This window comes from Ixodes scapularis, unplaced genomic scaffold (assembly GCF_016920785.2).
Source record: "Ixodes scapularis isolate PalLabHiFi unplaced genomic scaffold, ASM1692078v2 PGA_scaffold0__279_contigs__length_252992795, whole genome shotgun sequence".
Lineage (NCBI taxonomy): Eukaryota > Metazoa > Arthropoda > Arachnida > Ixodida > Ixodidae > Ixodes > Ixodes scapularis.
The window spans coordinates 175,089,308-175,111,447 of record NW_024609835.1 but is presented as its reverse complement, the minus strand read 5'-3'; the positions used below and the strand labels follow the sequence as shown (position 1 = coordinate 175,111,447).

Here is a 22,140-nt window from a genome sequence, read left to right as displayed (position 1 = left end):
CATGAGAACCTCGAGAACTCGAGACATTACCTTAACGAAAGTGATACACATCTGAGATATAGAACCCCACGAAGAAAACACAAACCGCTTGAGTGTAGCAACCCATGCTTTGTAACCACTAATGTTTATGCGAGTTCTTTGATGTGCAGTGAGACAGTCCGCATAAGCTATATAGTTTTCCTTCTTTAATTTCTCTCTGAACGCAACTTGGTAAAGAAAGAGTAGAAAATTCCCGCTTTTTTTATAAAATAGCATGTTCTGATATTTTATAAACCGCTGCAAGTCCGAATATTGGGTCTCTACACGTTTCTAGCATGACACGAGGAAGAAAGAAAGATTCTCGCGAATCAAGTGGTGACTGAGCTTTCAGGTTTTAACGCTCGAGTCACTTTCATAATCACAACGAGTTAATTTCGCTATTTTCTAATCGTATTTTGTTCATTTACCGTATATACAAATAAGACTGGAGCCTCCATAATGTTGTGACAGGCCCATATTAGAATTGCAGTCATACTTCCCAAATTCGGGCACTCAACTACCGGGTTGTTCAATTGTAGGGGATCGGGTGTGTGTGTGTTCGCCTGTCTACTTTGCCCGATACAGAGTATTTTGCAATGGCACCTACTCGAAGAATCGGACCGGTCAAAGGGGGTGCCCGTGGGATATATCTATACATGCCAATCTCGCCTGGACACAAGGAGTCCCACTTTGCCCTCTGAAACTTTCTAGACTCTAACACAATGTGGTGGCTTTTTATTTTTTTCTCTTTTTTTTTTTTTTAGGAACACAATATAAGGAGTTATTTAGCGTAAAAAAATACTCATGTTTCATTACATCGATAATTATTCTGTGTACAGCTTTCACTCGCAGTCCAATGGCACGTCAACTACGCCAGCCACTGGTTACAAGTATCATTATAAGCACATAATGATGACGGCGATGATGATGAGAATGATGATGGCGGTGATGGCCGATGACCTCTCTTCCCAAAACACACCTCCCGACGACCCCACGCGCGCACCCCGGACCGCTTGGTGTTCCCCCGACCGACCCGTGGCTTCTCCAACAGTTCGGACGGACAAGTAGCGAAGAAGAGGCGGATGCTCACCGGGGCTGGCGGCCGAGTCCGACGAGGGGAAAGCCGGCGGCGATCCGGGCACGTGTCTGACCATGGCCGGCACCAGGAGCGGGCGCTGGGGCGCCGAGCACGGAGACGCAGCCCTCTTGGGCACGCTCAGGTCCATCGACGCATGCCGGTCGTAGTCCAGCCGGGCCCGCCGCAGGCCTCGCTCCTCCTCCTGCCGACGCCCGTACTCGTGCTCCTCGCGACGCCGGCGACGCTCCTCCGGGGATGACGCCGTCGCTGGACACCACGCCGGGCACGCAACACCGCCGAGCAGCAGCACGCCTGGCCGACCTGTCCGAGCGGCCACCCTGACGTCAGGACGCGTCAGCGCCAACTCCCAATCGCGTGTGCGCGCCGCTCAGCCTCCTCCGGTTCGCCTCCGCGCCTCCTCCGCGGTTTCGGCGGTGGCAAAAACAAAGCGCGCGCGCGCGTGCCCTCGCTTTCGGGGGGAAGCGGCGCTACGGTCGCCGCTGGATGCCCGAGTCGCTCCCGTGCTCGCCCGTCGAGCTCGTCGCGGCCACCAGCGCCACCCGTGCGCGCCTCCGGTGCGAGGCGGGAGTCCGGCAAAGAGCCTTTCAGTGTACCCTTCGGAGCACGGTAAACACGCCGCGTCACGGCAGCGCGCGGCCCCTAAAGCTCGCCGCAGCACGGATTCGCGGAAAAGCGGTGTGGGTACCCCGGAGTGCACTCTAACATGCGCGGCCAACGACATGTTCAAATACGGACTCGCGGCAGATGGAAATGCGACCAAAGCACGCTATCCGTCCGAGCTTAAAAAAAAAAAAAAAAAAAAAAACAGTGGAAGAGAGAACGTTGCAAACGTTAGCTCTGGAATGTGTCGGTCGCACGAGTGGGAGAGTCTTCCAGAGAGATAAGAGTACGCGTGTTGCATAATTTTTATCACTATACATCCTCTCATCTTAACATGAACTAACCACAAAGGCTACGAGCGTGAGCTCCTTGAGTTCGATTGCTCTTTCACAGCAAAAGCGCTCGTACAGAGGGAGCACCCGTCAAGGTAGATGAGAGAAGTACACCAGTTTTGGGCTTGCACGTGACGTCACAGGACCGTGCTGGGGGTCGTTCCCACCTCTTGTGGGGAAAAACGAATTCCGGGATCCGAAATGTAGGCTGTAGAAGGTACGCGCTCAGCCGCAAGGTCACCATGGGAAGACAGTATGGAGGCAGTATGTGCACATTCGGCTTCACAGCGAGGTTTGACACTATGCCAGAAAGTATCCATGTTTGATATTTTCTGAAAAGTGGGTGCTCGTCTTCTCTCTCCCTACCTTTCTATCTCTCTTTCTCTTTTCCGTTTTATTTACTGAGGTCAACACTCTCACAGAAGTACTAAATGATACAGATATTGATGCGACTTGTAATTCACTATGCTAAAATATTGCAAATGACCACACACGAGATGTACGACATGTTGCATGTGTAAAGCCGGCGTCACATTGCTTATACATTTCCCCTAGTCATGATCATTGTTACAAAGTTCTTATTCCATTTGCAAGAACTAATCTGTTCAAGCATTTCCGTTCGTACAAGCGGCAGCGACCGAATGGAATGAGTTGGCAAGCGAAATTGCGACGGTCACTGGTCATGATACATTTATGTTTTTTTTTGCGTGTATCTTTAGGGTGAATGAATCCATACCTTGCCTTATATATTCTACTCGCTCGCTGGTGGTCTATTGCTTTATTGTTGTTTCTAGCACGTCGACTGCCTCCAACGATGTGAGTGCGTGTGTGGCTTTTTGTTATGCAATGTCTTCCCTTCATGGTTCTGTTCAGCGTGACACGATGTTTTCTATTTTTATTGTTAAATCTTGTATGATTATGTAAACATTTTTATGACAACCCCCCTCTCTTTGGAGCCTTTAGAGGTATGTAAATAGATAAAAAAAATAAAATGAATAAGATAAAAGTGTAGTTCGATCAACAGCTGTAGCTGCTGCATTGTGGAAATGCATGTTGAATGAGAACTGCATTCAGCCAGTGTGCTGTACAATGTTTGCAACGGGTTCTTTGCTTTCAGTGGAATTAATTTAGGATATGTGCGTGAGCGGATGCGTGCTTTGGTGGTATGATTGTGCGAGATGTTGCACGGGTAAAGCCGGGGTCACACTGCTTACACAGGGAGTTTCCGAGAAACAAGCACCGCGTTTCTCGGCCAAGGTAAAGAAACTATGCATCGCAGAAAGCTCGAACTCCGCGAGAACGTGACGCTAGCGGTGGGAAAAGAATGCGAAAGTTTGTGAAAATGACGTTACCTGGATACAAAAAATAATTGACAAATATGAAATGTCTCTATGAGCCGACCTCCACTCTAAGCCTAATATCGTCAAAACGAAGCTCGACATTGAGGACGCTTGTGTATTTCCGATCAGGGGAAAACATCAGGACGAAGGGCGATATTGTTTTCTTTCTTGCTGCGAATTTTTTTTAATAAATGTTACAGCCGCCTAAAGATATTAGGCAAAGTAGACGTCGGCTCATAAAGAAATTTTGTTTTTCTAAATTATCTTTTGATCTAGGTAACGTCATGTTGTCTTACTTTCACTTTCCACCCAACCGCTAGCGTCACATACCCACGGAGTTTGAGCTCTCTGCGATGCACAGGTTATTTACCCGGGCCGAAAAACCCGGTTCTTTTTTTCTCGGAAACTCCCTGTACCATCATACAAAAGACAATCTGCATACAGATTCGAACGCGAGTAATCTCGATATCCGTGTTTCAAGTGCCGCATGGCAACGAGTTCTACGAGCAACTTGCCACGCGGCATTCGAACCACGGATATTGCGGTGACTCGTGTTTGCATACTGTCTTTTGAATGATGTATGAGCAGTGTGAACCCGGCTTTAGAGAACACAAAGACACGTGTTTCTTTGTTTTTTCTCTGGTTGAAGTTTTCTTTTAGAACGGAAGTGCCCGTGACCGCGCCTGCGGTGAAAGAACCCCAAGTAAGTACATGAGCTGTTCTGTAGAGGCGCGGAGAGTACACGAGAACGGAACCTGGGCGGCGGCAGTAGGGAGGCGAGGGAGCGTGTCCCATCGTGAGTATTGCGCAACGGCGGCTGCTAGAAAGGGGGGGGGGGGGGGGGGAGGGGGGGGTGGATAGAAGAACGATCTCCCCGCGATGACGTGGGTTCTTCGGAGTAGCGGCGGCCCACAGGGGTCAAGGGGAAAAGAGAGAGAGAGAGAGGGCCTCACCGTGTGTGAGGAACAACGGGAAAAGGAAGAGCAGTCCCTTTGCTGCAATGTGGGGTTGCGTTCGTACATGAGCATCTTTTGCCGGGAATAGGCAATAACAGCTACCGCTGTAGAATGACACATTTTTGACTGATGAAAAGCAGTATTATCTCCTTGTGTATACTTGTTTATAATTTCAAAGAAAGTTGTAGTCATTTTGTTTTCTTCTAATGCACGCATCTTCAGGTTGGATAAAAAAAAAACATAATAAGAAAAGCGGCAAGTTGCTGAGGACGAGTACGATACGCGGAGGTTCTACCGCAGCCTCCAGAACGTATGACGCAACAAGCTCCTGCTTCTTGCGGGAATCCACAGATATCTACCGAGGTGAGGATCTCTGACGTGAGTAACCCAAAAACAAATTATTTATTCTTTTTTTTTTACATGAGTGTTTACACTTTTTTTTTCAGTTCATGGAACCCATTGATTTATGTGCGCAACAAGGCTGCTGTTGGCTGACAGGTAATCATAGCGTTGGGCAGCATCGCTGGCGTTGAACCTGGCCATGACAACACTGTGCGTATTTGGGCGTTTTGTTCGCTCCTATATGCCATGTTTTACTGAAATGGGAAGTGGACGCTAGGCGAAGCTGCTAAAGCTAGTAAGTATCAACCACGTTTCGCACCAAAGTCACGCTCCATCAGGGCAACAAGTTTGGGAAGAATACGTACCCTCATAAACTTTGCCTCTGGTCGAATAAAGTACTTAAAGACAAATCGAAAACGTATTTAGAAGCTGGTGTAATGGAATGACTGACGACGGGAAGGAGTTCTTGGTAGTTAAGAAACGAAGTGCTAACTTAGGCTTTTTTTTTATTTTACAACTGATCAACGATACAGAGTTGGGATTTACTGTGGCCGGTACGACAGAGACGCACTCAGTACACACACCGTGCGCAGCAACAGGCCTGAGTGCGAAGGCGTCAGGCTCGAATGTGAGCTGCCCAAAACGCGACGATAGAAATACCCAGCCTCTGGATGGAACGGGCCCACAGATGCTTTAAATAAAATTACCCCAAGTTTCGTGGCTATAAGTATTGATGATGTGGTCGGTAATTTTTGGAAGACTGTAGTAGCAGGCCACACGTGAGAATTAAACGACAGACACCTTCTCCGGTGTCAGATAAGCGCGTTGGAACTAATTGGACATCGCATATATCATCCGAGAATAAATAGCTATACCCTATTCCGCCTAAATTCTAATGCTCCGCAAGCAATAAACATGTTTAGGTGCAGGATGTACGGATCTACAAAGTCAATCAGCTGTAACGAGAACGTTACTACGTTACCGAAAAAGTAAGGCGTTCCGGTAACGCCGTTACTGGTATCGCGTTACTGCCCAGCACTGGGAGCAACGTTACTAAAACACTCAGTTGGGAAATTTCCATAGAGACAGCTTTGAAAAAGTGTCCCGAATCTGTCTCCGAGCACCGAGCTAATGACGAACACAACGCCACCATTTCTCCCGCAGCGGCCACTTGAGGAACTGCACATGACTTATACTTCGGCTTTAAGAACAGATACAGCGGAAGAGGTTACAGGAGTGCCACCCCCGTCTCCCCAGCGGACGCGCCGCGTCAAACTACCGAAGTTAAAATGCACCTAGGTCGGGACGCACTACCTGAAGGCCCCGCTGAGGCATGGTTGTATAAAAACAATATTAATTGTGCCGCAAAACCCTGCAAACTAAAGATTTCAAAAACATAACGCGCCCCTCTTTTTGTACCAAACTCCAATAAATTTCATACAAAAAGAGTTTTTTTTTTTGTTTGTTTTTACGCAAAAACAGGCTTTCAAAAAGCTCAAGGTGAGAACAGTACAGACAAACGATAAAGAGTGGCGCTGTTGTCGCATTTAGCTCGGTCTCGGTGGACGCCAGCGGCCCAGGTTTCGACGGCGAGTTTCCCAACTGAGCGTTCTAGTAACGTTGACTGGAAGTAACCATGAGGTCTCACAGGATTTCCCGGGAAGGTCTATTCTGTCCGAAGCAGTCCACCCCTATAAAATTACGGAACAGCTATGAAGGCGTCAACATGCCACCCCCCCCCCCCCCCTCCCCTCCACCCCTTTGGAGACGTTTCCTTGCCGAGGAGGGAGGGAGGAAGGACGAAGAGGGCGAACTTTGTCCAAGTTTGTCTCCATTCTCTTCTGGGTGCGAAGGAAAAAAAAAAAAAAACTAGAGAGAGAGAGAGATGGTGTGTTGATCTAAAGAAGCAGCACGGCGGAGAGCGTTCAGTTCGTACGTCCGGTGATAAAATTCCAATGTCCAAAAACCTCTGTTGATGCTTTTTTTTTAATGGCTCACATAATGGAGTGCTGGAGCTGAGGACCTGAATCGAACCGAGAAAATATTGACTTCCGTGTTGCTTGTATTTCTTAAATTATTATTTCAATTGATTTGGCGTTTCGTAGTTCGCTTCAATCTCGGAGCTTTAAAAACAGGCATAGTGGCTATGATTATAATGCAATTAAATGAAAAGGAGCAAGCCAGCTGGACAGTAATGACGAAAATAATCCCTGGAGAAGGGAAACAAGGAAGTCAAAGGACAAACACAAATCTCCAAACACAACTAAGTGACTGGTGCGCGACCGAAAAACTCCGCCTGGTCAGGGTATCGAACCCGGGACCTCTGCTCCGTCGAATGATTAAGTATAGTCACACGTTTAGGTATTAGTAAGTCTTTTTGGGTATGTCAATACATTCCATGAATTGTCTTCCCTCAAAAATTGAATTGCATAGATGTTTACTTTGAATGAAATTACACGACTCCCAGTCAAAAACGTTCGTGTTCAAGTCAGAAACTTCTAAAAAGTATCAATGTGCCTGAGTTGTCAAACTTCCGGTTCATGCTTTCAATTATTTTTATTTTTATTTGGCTATCGCATGTACCCTGCGTCTGTCAGGTGGTTTTTCGCAGATGTGTTCCAGCTTGTGGGAACCATGGGGTTCCCTATATCCCTATCTAGGCCTAGCTTTAAGTAGGCCGTGGGAGTCGTCTTCACCAATGGCGGCGGCTGCCCGCGTACGAGGAACCGTGGCGGCATTCCCCGAAGGGTGCGACCCTCCCTCGCCCACGCAGGGTGAATGTGCCGCCGGCGCACCCTTGAGAGTGATAGTGGACGCGACTATACAACCGGCCTCCCCGGGCGCGTCCATATCTCCGAGGCTACATAAGCCGGCCGGGGACTCTCGTCGGCAGAGACCCTGGCTCTACGGAGCGCGGTTTTTCTTTGTGGGACTACGACTTTCCGTGAATTTGTCTATTGCGGCAGCGGGGGAAACCGACCAGGTGATACTGGCAATTGAGCTAGCGCCCAGACCTTTCCTGTCTAAGAGCAAAGCGTGTTGGCATTTGAGTTAATAAACACGTGGAAAACGGACTCACTGTGTTGCTGTTGTCTCTCGTCCACCGGTGCCCCAAAAAGGCAGTCAATGCACGGACCCGGCCGCAGCCGCGCAAGGAGCGGGCTACGGAGTGGGTGTTTACCTCAATGAGGACCAGGGGTAAAGATGACAAATCACACAAGCTCCAGCCTTACTTTACAGGTAGCCGTTAAATGACTTCTGCGTTGAATGACTTGAATGACTTTTATGTGAATTCCACGAATAACGCTTAGAAAACGTATCAAATATTGTTTTTTTTTATATTAAGAAAGGAGCTAATTAGGTTAGGCGGCGTTCACTGAAATGAACGCCACATGGTGTATCTTTCAGCATCCCACACGGGACGCCGTCAAATGGGTTGTTCAAGGTTAAAGACGAATGTGATGAAGGTATTCATGCACCCGCTGTCAGTCCTGTTAAAAAGCAGTCTCGGCGAGACTGAATCAGCGCGCATGTAGCCTAATTGTAACAGCTGTCGTTGCTTAAATTATGAATGGAGCGAGTTCAATATCAAAAGAAACAAAACTTTTGTGTTACACATATTTGATATCAAAAAGGACGAGCAAAAAGAAGGAAAACACAGAATACTTATTTAGTGTTCTCCTTGCTCCTCTCCGTCATCTCCGGTTTCAAATGGGTGTTACTTAAACAATATTATCCGCTTGCTTACTCTTCAATCATATTTTCCACACTTTATGAGTGACACTCTGAGTCGTCATCACTAAAAAGTCGTAAAAAAATAGGCAAAATTGCCCTTTGATGATAGCTTCGAAGGTGCGAACTTAGCTAGCTTGCAAGCTATCTTTCCTATATCCAGTCGAAATATATTTATCTACGTTGTTCCGTAGCACACCGAGAAATGACTATCTTTAATTCAGCTCGAGAACAAATGTACCAACGCGACAATAGCGAACACATCGTTGACTCTTGCGTTTAATTCGGCTGCCTAACGTAAATTATGCCGAGAACGTCAGTGGTCAAACTGGAGAGATTCTAGCCAGAGAGTTTGCTTGAGAAGATTGTTGCTGTTGCCGCTCTTTACGTAAGTTTAAAGGGGAAAGGGGAGGCGACGAAAACGACAAGGTTCATGCGGCATGGTCACACGGCCCTGCACATCGGAACCGGCCGCTTGAAGAGATATACATACACTGCCCGACCTTTCGCGCAAATCCCAGCGCAACTCGATGCTCCGCGATAAAGAAACCACGTTATTCATAAGGGCGATTACGACGAACTGAGGTTTTCGTTTAGCTTATGTTAGCGTTTTCGTTGTAGTGCAGTCCGTTCCATGGGCAGGTCGATCGCGCAATCTCCAAAGTCAAGCGGGGGGGGAAAAAAATAACCCGACTGTGGATGCATCGAGATAACATCCTGCGCGTGTGTTCTTGCGTGTTCTTCGCTTCATTCGCAGGATCATATCGCGGTCTTAAAAAGGGGGTCCTGCCCACCTCCTATAATCTGGACGGCGCGGTTCGAGGCTTCTTGTCGCCGAAAAGCGTGACTGTCGAAGAAGACGCCCTCTCGGACAGTGTTCTTTCTCGGGTCGCGCAGCCCTTTCATGCGCACGCACCCGACCTGCATCAATTCAATGCCACATCGAAGCCAAGGAAGGCCTGCGCCCTTCCCCTCCCCCAAACGTCATCACTAGTGGGTCCACGCAGCGCGCCGCTTCGCGCGTGCGTGAGCGTCGCCGCCAGCGCGTCCTGCAGCGCGACCAGCGCGACGCTACAGCACGCGGCGACGCCGAGACGGACGCGTCTGCCGCTTTGCGGCGTCTAGCGTCGAGATTCGGCGTATTTGCCGCTTCTGGGAACGGTCGGGGGTCCACTAACGATGACGTCACGCGCAGGCCTCGTCTTCCATAGGTGGCATTGTCTGTGTAAGGCGTAGACAACGTGGCATGCGTGCCCGTGTACCGCGCGCACGCAACGTTGGCAATAAAGGACACAGTCAACTCCGGTCGTGCTTGCCCTGCAGATCGACAACTTCTGCGTGTTGCGGAGATATATCTCTAACGCGCGACTTTTTTTAACAAAGTACGGCATCGCAAATAAAACAACAACAACAACAACAAAAGATACGCGGGTGGGCTCAAAGTTCGCATCTTAGTTTTTGGTCACGGAATGGTTTAGAACAGGTGGTGGTCGTGACCCTGCTTTCCCCCGGTGCAACTCTGTGATATTTTTTTTTCTCGTAATTTAGTTTTAAACGCGAAGTTATAATATACGCAGCACTATATAAACATCGATTATAAGAGCGCTCTTGCTTTCACAAACATATAAAAAAATGCCTGCTTTGTGTACCGGACAGTAAAGTGGAGTTTGTAGATAAGCGATTAATTTACGCATTACACGGGTTTTTCGAGTAAGAAACCTAATATCAATATCGAAGGATATAATCATCTGCCGGGACAAACGGCCGACCATGAGCTAAGGGTGCCAAAGCCTACGGAATCCGAGTCACTGTCATATCGCAACTTTACAAACTATACACTACATGTGTTGCTTATCAGGAGAGGACTGGGTAAAGGGTTAATAACTTCACATCGAATGGGTGCGCCTCTCGCCTTAATGCCTCATTACACCTATAACTCGTGAAAGTTACAGAACCTGGACTACTGTTTTGCTCGGGGAGTTTATGGATGAGTCTTTGAATAGAGTTAATAGTGCCTAACAATCTGGCGACAGCAGACTGTAGAAAATGAGCCGAGAAGTTGGATGAGGTACTTTAAGGTTGGGGTTATTAACTCCTTGCCTGACATACGTATCCATGCTCCGGAATGTGGAGTAGAGGGTGCTCTTTTCATAAACCGTCTCTCACGTACACCCAATGACGTCACAAGACTTGTTCCTAGGGCGGGGTGTCTGTTGTGACTAATACTCGAGGCGCCGCGCTGCCGAGGTGAGAAGTATCGACTAACGTGGCGCGAATGACCTTACGTCGTTCGTTTATCTTTACGCTCCAAGTTCTTCCAAAACTAGCGGGCACGGGTCATATATGCTCCTTCTATTCACCAAACAGGTAGTCTCGGAATGTTTCGTGATATATGATATAACAATGTTCGTACATGTTCAGTGGTTTCCTCCCGCCAGGTAGGAACAACTCACTTAAGACCTTTGTTTGATATCCGTAGCACTTATACACGGACGCCCAAAGATTCGAACAACATTGAAATCGTTAATTTTATATAAAAACCTCGTGGCAGGCACCAGAACCTCCTCGTGGAAGTGCCCACGAAAGTTTAGACTCCAGCTTTGCGTTTGACGAGTTTAGGGCCCTGAGGCCCTATATTCGTCAAACAGAAAGGTCGGGCAGAAAGCTCGTAAAGCACGCCGATTGGCGTCGGCGAAATAAGTGTGAAGTCATCTTCATGATAGGCCTATGGGTGCAGTGCCCTAAACTCGTCAAACACAAAGTTGGAGCAGAAATTTCGCGGAGCACGCCGATTGGACGTCGACGAAAAAAAGCGCGAAGTCATCGTCGTGATAGGCCAATTGGTGCGCTCCGTCAACTTCGGCCCATACTTTGTGTTTGACGAATTCAGAGGCCCTGGTGTCGCACATCCCTAATAATCAAGGGACCGAGCTGCCGACCCCATCATTGGCCTTTTCCCGATGCCGGCAATACACAACGACGACGAGGTCCAAGTGTAATTTTCAAGTCAAATTTGGGGGTTTTACGTGCCAAACCATCGACGGGCATCTGGCACACCCCAGTGGAGGACTGAGGATTAATTTCGACCACCTGGGGATCTTTTGACGAGCAACAGAAAGCTCGGTTACACGGCGCCTCCTCCGCAATAAGCCTCCGTCAGATTGCGGGCACCTCGGCCGGTATTCGAACCCGCCACATGGGGATCCGTAGGCCAGCGCTCTCGCCTCGGAGCCACCGAGGCGGCTTCAAGTGTATCTTTAAATTAAGCTACTGCGCATATTCAAAGCGCGTCTCATAGGTCAAAGATGTCAGGACGCGGAAGGCGACTATTGGAATATTCTGTAGACCTTCCCAAAAAGGAGCTCTTCGCCGGTTCTATTTTCAGTGTTCGTGCGTATGGCGCTTGATTTGCTCGCTTTCCGAAGCGAGGAACATGCGCGCCTGCCGGACTGAGGAGATCGCGCGCTGGGCTGAGGACTTGTAAATATTACAATGGTGCATACTCCGTTTACTCATAGCTTCCTAAACACTGAGAAAGACTGGCAGATTGCCACGTGGAGCTGCCGCCGAAAGAAAAAAGGACGAGCGGCAGACAACGGATGAGAGGACAGCCACCTGACAGGCGCCCCGCTGCGGCGAGACGCCAAAACGCAGCGTCTCGCCGGTGCCGCGAGACGCTGCGGCGAGACGCGAGGACTTAAAAGTGTGTTTGGGGTCCTCACCGCCTCGAAAGCTGTGCGCTGACGTCCAGGTTCCTCGAGAAATGTCTCTTTGATGCTGTGTGTATCCCAGAACCTCGCACTCGAAATCTTCGACCGGGCACTCTATGGCTCCGTCGTCGCACTGCCATGCTTTGTGAGTATGGAGGAGTCTATGGTTTAGTAGAACCAGAGCAACAGAGCGGGACACTTCCTTACAGAGGTGCACTCTGGTGAAGTGCTTTCCCATGCTCCATTCAACAGGATCACACTGTTTGGAAACTTTTGCTGAAATAGAGACTTAGAGGTTCCCCCTTCTTCCTAATCCGCAACTTTAGCTCGAGTCCCCAACTTTAGCTCTCCTCACAAAACACGAATTCGCACCAGATGCTCAAATGTCCTTAAAAAAAGAAAAGATATTGGGAGCATACTTGTTTTGAAACTCCTATAGATTATGGGATGTTGCATTTAAGGAGTCATCGTTCAAATTTGTTTAGAAGACATCGGACTGTCGCTTCGGGGAGTGAAGAACCTATAGGTTATTAATTTAGCGGAGAAACTGAGTTGGTGCATCCGTCACGTGACATCAATTTCCCCGCAAAATTTAGCCGAGAAACTGAATCGGTGTGTAGGTCATCACGTGATGTCTGGTCACGTGACGTCAATTTTCCCACTATGTTTAGCGGGGAAACTGTATTGGTGTATAAGGCACGTGACCTCAGGTCACGCGACATCAAGTTCCAACTAAATTAAACTTAGCGAGGAAACTGAATTGGTGTTTAGGCCAAGGTGACGTCAACTCTCCCGTTCAAATTAGCGGGAAGTGCTCGGAGGGACGTAGAAAAATTTTTGGGCGGAGGCAGGGTTCTGTAAAAAGCATTTCATACTTTAAACAACATGCGTGTTTCTGCGTGTCTACCTATGGGGGACAAGTATTTTGAAGGAAATCGGTGGGGATCTTTTTCTTCGAGGACACCCCTTTAACGGGTACGTCGCTGCTACCGAGTCGCCCTTGCCCGCATGTCCGCTTCCCGATGCTCGGGCTCCGGGGCGGTGTGGCCGGATGCGCCCCGAGGCCGGCTGCCGGCCTGGTCTGCCGGTTGACGCCTGCGGCAGCACGCGCGCCCAGAACGCTCACGCGCGGTGCGGCCGATGCCACGGTGCAGCTGTGTGCGCAATGAGGCGCACTTGGCACTTTATCGCGTTTCCGCACGGGAGCCCAGGCGTGCGTGTGCCCGGGCAGCGGACAGCTGTCCTGGGTGCCCCCGGCCACCAACGGACGCGGCAGGCACCCACGCGACCGCTCTCTTCGTGCATCCACGGCCCAGTAATCCCGCTGGCCGTGACGCGCGGGACCAAGGTGCCTGTGGACAATCTCCCCGGCACGGTCGCCGCTTCGGCCCCTTCTGCACCGAGGCCCGCTCAGGCCTGTCCGAGGGAAACCCTCTCTTCTTCGGCGGTTTATTGGATGCGCCACTCGTGGTGACTCGGGGAACTAGGATAGTGGGGATACGACTTTCTTTCACAAGCGCGTGTACGATAAACGTTGCTTGATCCACTGGTGTATTCGATACGCAACGTGTGGTGACTCGAGTGACTACGATATTGTGGATATAACTTTCATTTCATACACTAGAAATTTGTACAAAAACGCCTCCACAAATAATTGTGTTCCTTGTTTTGCCAGTTTGTTCCAAACGTGTACTATTTTGAAGAAAAAAAACTACAATAGTGTCGAAAACTTTCGCGTATACCTTTCATTTGTGTGCAAACGACTCAGTAATTAAGTGCGAACACTCGTGGAACGCTCTAATGTGGAATCTTATTTGAATGGTTCTATGCTTCCCCAAACGTATCAACCAAGAGCAGCTGGCCACCCTTTCAAAGGCAGAAAAACGTGAGGAAACGCCTAAACAGTTCCGATAGACGCTACTTTTTGGGATGTCTTTAATATAGGAAGGCTGAAAGTGCAGAAGATGGGGAAGTGTGAAGAACGTTGTAGGGGGGGTTCAACGCGTGACCTTGAATACAATTGTCACCTTTGATCTGTGGCCCCTCTTGGTATCCTCAACCCCGTTAATATCCCTTCCCTGGGTGTGCGTTCTACATTCCCATTTCATGATATTTAGAATGAAAAAAACTATACTGCGCCGATAATGTAATAAACTGAATCCCCGCAAAGAGCAACACGAGTTCCGCTACTCATATTGCATGCGTGCTTACGATTGAATTACAGCACGTGAACGTATTTTTTTTTTACTGTAATTGAAATGTCACGAACGCTATCTTCGTTTTCCCGTCCCCAGCACAAGCTCGCTGTCAGCGATGGCGCCTTTAAAGGCGGTGTAACAATTTTTGTACTTTGCTCAAATACCGCTTTTCACTGAATTCCCGACGTTTATACATTATAACCCATGAAAAGCGATTTAGTTTTTTTTTCCCCTGCTATAGTAGTCCCCCCAAAAAATTCTCAAAAACGATCAGCGTTCGCCCCCTCAACTCGCAGAGTTGAACAAGCGGCCACTCAACTAGACCCGTTTGCCACCGCGTCAACCGCCAGACGACTTAGCCGAAGAACGCGATGCACCCCAAGGTCAGCAACTCAAAAACTTTAATCGGGTTACAGAATACTACCAATCCGGGTGAAGTACATATCCACCCCCATATAAAGACCTAAGTAGACGCGAGGCTTCCGAATGGAGGCGCATACAAACACAGACTTCCCAAACCTACACCACCTTCGTCATGGACATCGTTTTCCGTAGATACCGAGGCACAATGCCAAGGGATGCAACTCCCTGACCTCCACTCTATCACTGTGCGTGGGTCTGCCCGACTACACTCAGAGAAGGGATCCGTCTCATACTAAATCCTCCACATTTCTCCTGGGAGATTTCTTTACTGGGCTCGGGCTCTGAACAACAGCGAGAGCTCATCACTTGGGCCAGAAAGATAGCGGTAGTCTGCGAACCTCTAGACTTGGGGTCCTGAAAGGGGAAAGGGGAAGGGGGACCTCACAAATTAGATTTAATTACATTTTTTTAGCACCAACAAGCGGCCACTTGAGCTGAAGCCAATTACAGTTGAGCAAACTGTACATGGTACAAATGACATGATGTTTGCTGAAGAGACGGCGACAGAAGTACTGCGTGCGAGCAGGCCAGGCACGTAGCCAGAATTCTGTTTCGGAGGGGGGGGGGGGGGGGGGGGGGCTTGCCCATGACAAAATGGTGTATGAAAGGGAGAGGGAAAAAAGGTCCCAACAAAATGAAAAATTTCGGGGGGAAGGGGGGCCGGGGCCCATGCCCCCCCCCCCTCCCCCCCCCCCCCCCCCCCCTTGGCTACGTGCCTGGGACAGGCCTCGAGCATGGTTGAAGCACGGTTGCTTCATACGTGTAGTTTACTTCCAACATGTCTACAGACAGTATTTGTACGACGTATTAGCTCTGTGCCTGCGGCAACACCATGCGGGTGTTGAAGGCAGTATACGGTGCGCGAACCACTTACCTCGAACAATCAAAATCAGTGTTGTTGTTCTTTTTTTAGAACGTAAAATTTCTGTATATATATATATATATATATATATATAAGACCACAATACTCGGGGTCCGGGGACTACTTTCTTTGGCAGCAAAGTCAAAGGTGCGGGTACGCCTGCCCTCTCTTATTTTGAATGCTGATTAAAGGTGTGAGCGCGCTCTCCTCCTTTCCTCGGAAATTACAAGAAAAGTTTTCCCCCAGTCTGCCAGAAAGTTCCCATTCGTATAGGTTTGACGTAAAAATTTCTGCCCTCTAAAATCTTGTCTAAAAAAAAAAAAAGAAAGCGAGAAAAAAAAAAAAAGAAACGCCGTTCTGCAGTCGCGTTAACTACGCCGTGTGCAGAGGGATTACCTGTCAGGTTATACCAGAAAGAAACGTGCGTCATGCCGTTTCTGTCGCCAGCTACAGTGCACTGCTGCTGCGTACCTTGACGCCCGTTTGCGTTCCGTGACGCTTTCCAAACAACTGGTATAATTCCAACAACAATAGACATAATAAAATAGCTCGTGTTTTTGTTGCGCATAACGAAATGTCACGACCAAGTCGTACTTCAATTAAATTTTAAAGACGTTCACAATTTTCTGTAACGCAGAATTAGAGCGCAGCTCTTGAGGAGGAGGAGGGGAGGGTACGGAGGGGAGGGTGTGCCCCTTTTCCTTTCCCGCTAAATTCAGCGAGAATATTGGCAATCTTATATGCGTGTAACGTCTCACGTGACGTCACGTGTGACGTCACGAGGGTACCTCTCGTGAGGGTAACCCTCGTGACCCTTGTGAGGGCAACCCTCGTGACCCTCGTGAGGGTAACCCTCGTGGCCCTCGTGAGGGTAACTTTCGTGACCCTCATGAGAGCAACCCTCGTAACCCTCGTAATAATGCAACGCGCGGTGACGCCGACGGCGACGGCGACCGCGTCGCCGCTCAAGCCGGAAACGGGCGCCCTCCGCCCTAACCGCTCATTCACACTGGAAGCGGATCCGCGTTCGCAAAGCGGTTGCGAACGCGGTTGTATAAAGATCCAGTGCAATTGCACGCGCACTTGATGTCATCGAGTGCGCGTGCAATTGCACGGGATCTTTATACAACCGCGTTCGCAACCGCTTTGCGAACGCGGATCCGCTTCCAGTGTGAATGAGCGGTAAAAGTCGCCCCTTTGCCGTACCAGCATGGCAAAGGCCGTGGTCAACCACAGAATGTGATCTGTTAGTCTGGACGTGGTATGGAGGGTCGGCAGAAACTTTAGACGGCCGAGGATTAGCGTGTGCGCCGCCACATGCGGCACTTCAGGGAAAATTTGATGCTGTCACGAGATTGCAGCTTTCCTTGTGGAGTGTCACCCGCTCGGTTGATCACCCGGCGGCAGACTTCGAAGCCTCCGAGCGCACGGCTGGCCTCGCAGACCTGTGTCGTGCACGGTAAGCGCGTAAGCGCTCCGTTGCTGTTTTACTTTCGGGTGCTATCTTCTGCGGTGGCAATGTCAATGCGACCTCCTCAGAGACTGCTGCAGTGTGAGCATGCGGAAATGGCAGCACCGTAGAGAGCCTAGATTACGGAGAGTTTCCAACTACACGACCGGGGTCACGTGAATTATGCGCCGCGTTTGCGATACAAGCCGCGAGGAGACGGCAAAAGCGTTGTTCCTTTGACGGAGCAGAGCGCCGCTGTAAGTCATAAACCGTGATACATCACCCTATTCGGGAGTGACACGGAGGCATGAACTCGGTGGCCGAGTGGGCTAACGCATCTCAGCTCGGAGCGTGGAGCGAAAAATTGCGCTGGGAACCTCCTGGGTTCGATCCCCACCGCCCCCGCCCGTTTCGATCTGGATGAGCTTCGTACCGGCACGCGTTCGTGTAATCACTATGGGGCACGTTAAAAACCCTAGGTTAGCGGTTGTACTGCACTGGCTTAATTTCCCCTCTACAGCTAAGGGACCGGTCACCCGTTGAGGCGTACTAACATTAAGGCTGTATAAACATACAAAGCAAGCAAATTTTGACACGGAGGCACTCGAGGAAGGTATCCAGTCGGTAAGACTGGATACCTTCCGACTGGTATCCAGTCGGTAAGAAGGCGAGCGCTGCGTGAGCGATCGGCTGGCAGTCGGCCTGTCGACTTCCGTTGCACAGCGCCTAACCGGATATGGTTAGGTGCCTGCCATATAACGGATTATGTGTTACAAGTTATGAACGTCGAGAATCTTAAACACGGCCGCACTGCATAAAACAAACCACTCAAAGTTCGACTTCACCTTATTTAATTCACGCTCTTCTAAAGCCGGGCTCACACTGTCATGCATCATACCAAACAAAAAAAAAAAAAAAAAAAAAAAGACGGCAAACATGAGTTACCGCAATATTCGTGGTTCGAATGCCGCCTGGCAAGTTGCTCCTTGAACTCATTGTCATGCGGCATTCGAAGAAAGGATTTCGCGGTGACTCCCGTTCGAATCTGCAGGCAGACTGTATTTTGTATTATGTACAAACAGTGTGGCCCGGCTTCATGCTTCTGAAAGACCGCGTCGACTTTGCAGTTTGACACCATTAGATGTCCTCTCTCCGGTCCTATTAATTTTTGGCATCGTACATGGAAGGGTAAACACAAGGTATAACTTATTTCCAGGTTAGATAGAAGGCCTAACATTTAGTCACACATCCAGCACGACAGCGTTTCCTTCAATGTATCTCTTCTTTTTCAAAAGGTTCGAGGAATTGATGTAATCAACTTCCCTCAGTTAAATGTAAGCCGATATTTTCGACCATCTCCATGAACGCGGCATAAACCTGGCTGGTACTCGTTCGACCCTTCTTCCTTTCGAATGCCATCCGCGTCAATCGCCGGAGCGTCCAACATTTCGCTCGTTTTCCAGCTCGTATCTAGCTGCACCACGGCGCTGTCTCCCTCGCCGAGCTGCCAACGACTCAACGAGGCCGCACCTACATTTCGCTCCAATTGATCAAAAACAGACGATTTGGCTGTCTCGCGAACGGGTTCGCGCCAGCGTGCAATCGATTTTCGGCCGCTACTTTGTTGAGATCGCTCACAAAATGAAGCCATACACATAAAACAGAAAGAACGCCCGGTATACAATCTCGCAACCGCCCGTCACCCCCTCCAAACCAACACGAAAAAGAAGATATCGGCCGTCGCGACGCAACGCCATAGCGTGCAGCAGTAGGAGCTTCAAGACGACTAGCGAGCCGTCTCCTGCCCTTCAACGGCGATATGTCTGGCGCTCTAAGCAGAGGCGCCTTCGCCCGTCCGAAGCTCGCGCGTCTGATTGCAGCCTGCCGACGGTCCCCCTGGTACGCCACCGCGGGCTCCGCTCGGCACCGCACACGCAAAGCCAGGAGCAGCCTCGCCTGCGCGGCCTACCTCCCGTTCTTCGTCCTGGAGCCTTCTCGATCCTCGAGCCGGGCTGTCATTAGCAAACGAAAGGATCCCACTTTGGGATGCTCTGATTGCGGGGGCTACCGTCGCCGGACCTGCAATTAGGCCCGGTCTGACACCCGGCGCCAATTGAGTCGCCCGTCGCTGGATCCGCGCCGCGGACACGCCGCGAAGCGAGCACAAAGGGATCCCACTGTGGAGCGCGCGGAAAGTCGCCCCTCTCCCCTGTGTTCTCGGGGCGCGCGCATGCTCGGCAAGCGCGGCGGGCGCGGCCCCCGAGATCCATACCAGCGCGGACGACGTTGACGGCGATGTGGCCGCGTGTGACGTGGGGCGGTTCAATTGAGGTGCTTCGCCCTGACGGACTGTGGCCGGGGCGTCTTTATCGGCTGCGGAAGGCGCTCCTGTGACGGCGGGGGACGGGACGTGTCGGTGCCGACGGCCGGCACCTCGCAGGTACCTCGTCGGAAGGCAGAGGCCGGTTCACACAAACATCGCAGTGCTGATCATTGATCAACTCTGTAGAAGAGCGCTAAGTTGGAGGTGACTCAGCACTGCTGCAGCGCTTTATAAACGCTGTATCACTAATATAGCGCGACGTGAGCGCTGCATGAGTGAAGTGAGCGCTATTTCCAGCGCGGACTTTATAATGACGCTGAGATAGCGCTGTAGTATATGTGCGAACCGGCCTTTAATGCTCGGCTTCGCGCGTGCAATTTGCGATGCCGGCATGCTCAAACAGTACTTCTCTCAGCCGGAAGAAAAGCTTCCAGAGGAATTGCGATGCGCCGTCTTATCCGTAATGTCGTTTTCGTGTAAAATGAATCACTCGGGGATCAATAAACCCACCATTGATTTCACCGAAAAACCGGGCAAACAGCTTCGCGTAGCCTACCACGTTCCTAAAGAAGTTGCGATACCAATCTCATCCCAACATGAGCACCAATTCTTAAGATATTGTAATATATGCATTATAACGGTAGCTGAGATTGGTGGCCGAGTGGGATCGCGAACCCTAAAGTAACTGGATCGTGGGAAAGTAGAACCAAGCTGGCTGTATGGTTGCCAATTCGGCTGATGAAATGAGAAATTTCTCCTTGACCTTTCTATCCTTGGCGAGCCGACCTAAAATCGCTGCTGACAGGTAGCTTTATTCGCGGTGAAAAGCTCGCGCGGGGCGCTGCTGTTTTCCTCACTCACTCTGCACGTGCTTTCACCAGCAGAGGAAGTTGAAGTATCCTCACTTTGGGCTGCAAAAAAGAAATTCCACCAGGTGGCAATACCCAAAGTTCTCGCCGCGAATAGAGACGTTTTTTGTATACCGATATTTCTCTATCCACACACCGGCGAAACAAGCGTGCGTCTTCGTACCACCATCACATGCGGTGTCGGAGCTTGGAAGCATTGAACAATATATATATTTTTTGTTCTGTTTTGAGAAAAGCAAGAACAACAACAGGGATCCGTGCAGATGGGCAAGATTGATAAGTTGATTGCCTCCACAGTGCCAAAGACGCTTATATTGGCGAAGGAAGCCAATTCGGTACGTTGATGCTCCATGGTGATTTTCGGTCGACTGGATTAAAACGACCATCTCGAAGTTGCGAAGATTTGAAGGGGCCGAAATGGCGATTGCTATAGCAACGGGGACTGATTACCCAATCGCCTTGCGAGGTTGTGGTCGGCTGTATGTTAGTATTCGTTCGTGTTCGGCCAACAGGGAAGGAAGGCAACGGCGCTACTTTCCCAGGATCCTGTGACATTAGCGCACACCAGCTCGGAGCACATGGAGCGAAAGCTCGCGCTACGGAACCTAGGGGTCCTGGGTTCAATCCCCGCCCTTTCCCGTTGGGATCTGGATGAGAATCGCACCAGACCATGGGGGTCGTGTATCATACTACGTGATGCACGTTAAAGACTCCAGGCTAGCGGTTGTAATTTCTCCGCTGAGGCACAGACACCCGTTGGAACGGACAAACTTCCGGCTTTATTAACATACACACGACAGAATTATTACTACAACGGTCGTCAAAAGATTAAGACGACTGCATTTCACGCTCCTCTTCCTAATAAAAAAAAAGAAAAAGAAAAAGTTGATTGAGAGAGTAAAAGGTAACGGAACAGTTGCGTTGCCTGCCCCAGCTTACACCATTTTCATAACGGCACGAATCACGAACACTTGCCAGATCCCAGACCGCGGCTCGGAAACAAACGTAGAGTCGCATGCTACGCGGGCCGCAGACAACTCAGCAGCCGAGGGGGCACTCGTTATCGTTTCAGCTCTGGATTTGGCGCGCGGCTCAGCGCGTGGACGCCACTCGTGCGACTGTCCGCAACCGCCTTTCTTTTGTCCCCACGGGACAACTCGCGCGCATGCAGGCAAATAAGGGCTGAGATGAAGAGAGGGGGAACGCGCGCGCCTCGAGCGAAACTCGAGGCCATTAGTTGAGGCGAGCCATAAATTAGCGGGGGCCTACCGAACCGAACAAACAAAAATAAAATAAAAACGGCTACCTCTGACGCGCGGGCGGTTTGGTAACTCTGTCTCACCTTACCATGGAACGCAGCGAACGCTACGTGCCATCGAAGCCAATGTAAAGCCGCGTGAGAGCCACGTGACCATCGGGAGAGGCGACCGACGTTGCTCATGTACTCTGGGACAACTTATTCCGGCGTTACCGAAGAAGGGAAGACCGCTCGAGTACAGTTGTGGTCGGCGCTCTATGTAAACGAGCGCACGGGTAACCATAGCTTTGGCTTCATTGCCAAAAAAACAAACATCTAAAGTTGTCCTTCAGTAAAGTAACGTTGGCAGCGACGCGAAGGCCGCCTACGCTCAAGAGACTACCTTTTATGGCATTTCAGAATGGAAGATTGCGCGTGCACTGTTTCAATCGGCGCTCGAGGCGGGCGAGCGTGCGGGTGCCTTCGTGGCTTCATGGCCCGGAAAAAATTGTCCCCAAAATACTGTCACATGGTTCGTTCCCAGCGCTGGATTGGCTGGGATGGTCTGTAGCCTCCGCCGCGGTCCACCTCGATGCGAAACGGAATCGCAGAAGCGGGTCGGCGACCAAGCTGGAGCGCAACCGCCGGG

The 22,140-nt window shown here is 50.1% G+C and overlaps 1 protein-coding gene across 2 annotated transcripts in view; it reads right to left on the bottom strand.

Annotated features, from left to right (window-relative positions):
* Positions 1 to 22,140, bottom strand: part of LOC8041813 (paired box protein Pax-6-like) — a 203,955-nt gene that overhangs the window by 107,758 nt on the left and 74,057 nt on the right. Inside the window, exon 3 of one of the 2 annotated variants that reach the window (XM_042286546.1) lies at positions 1,109 to 1,417. In XM_042286546.1, coding sequence (XP_042142480.1) covers positions 1,109 to 1,244 — 136 coding nt within the window. In that variant the 5' untranslated portion in view covers positions 1,245 to 1,417. Of the gene's footprint in view, positions 1 to 1,108; positions 1,460 to 22,140 lie in introns of those variants that run through there. The other variant, XM_040503696.2, reaches the window with a different exon arrangement.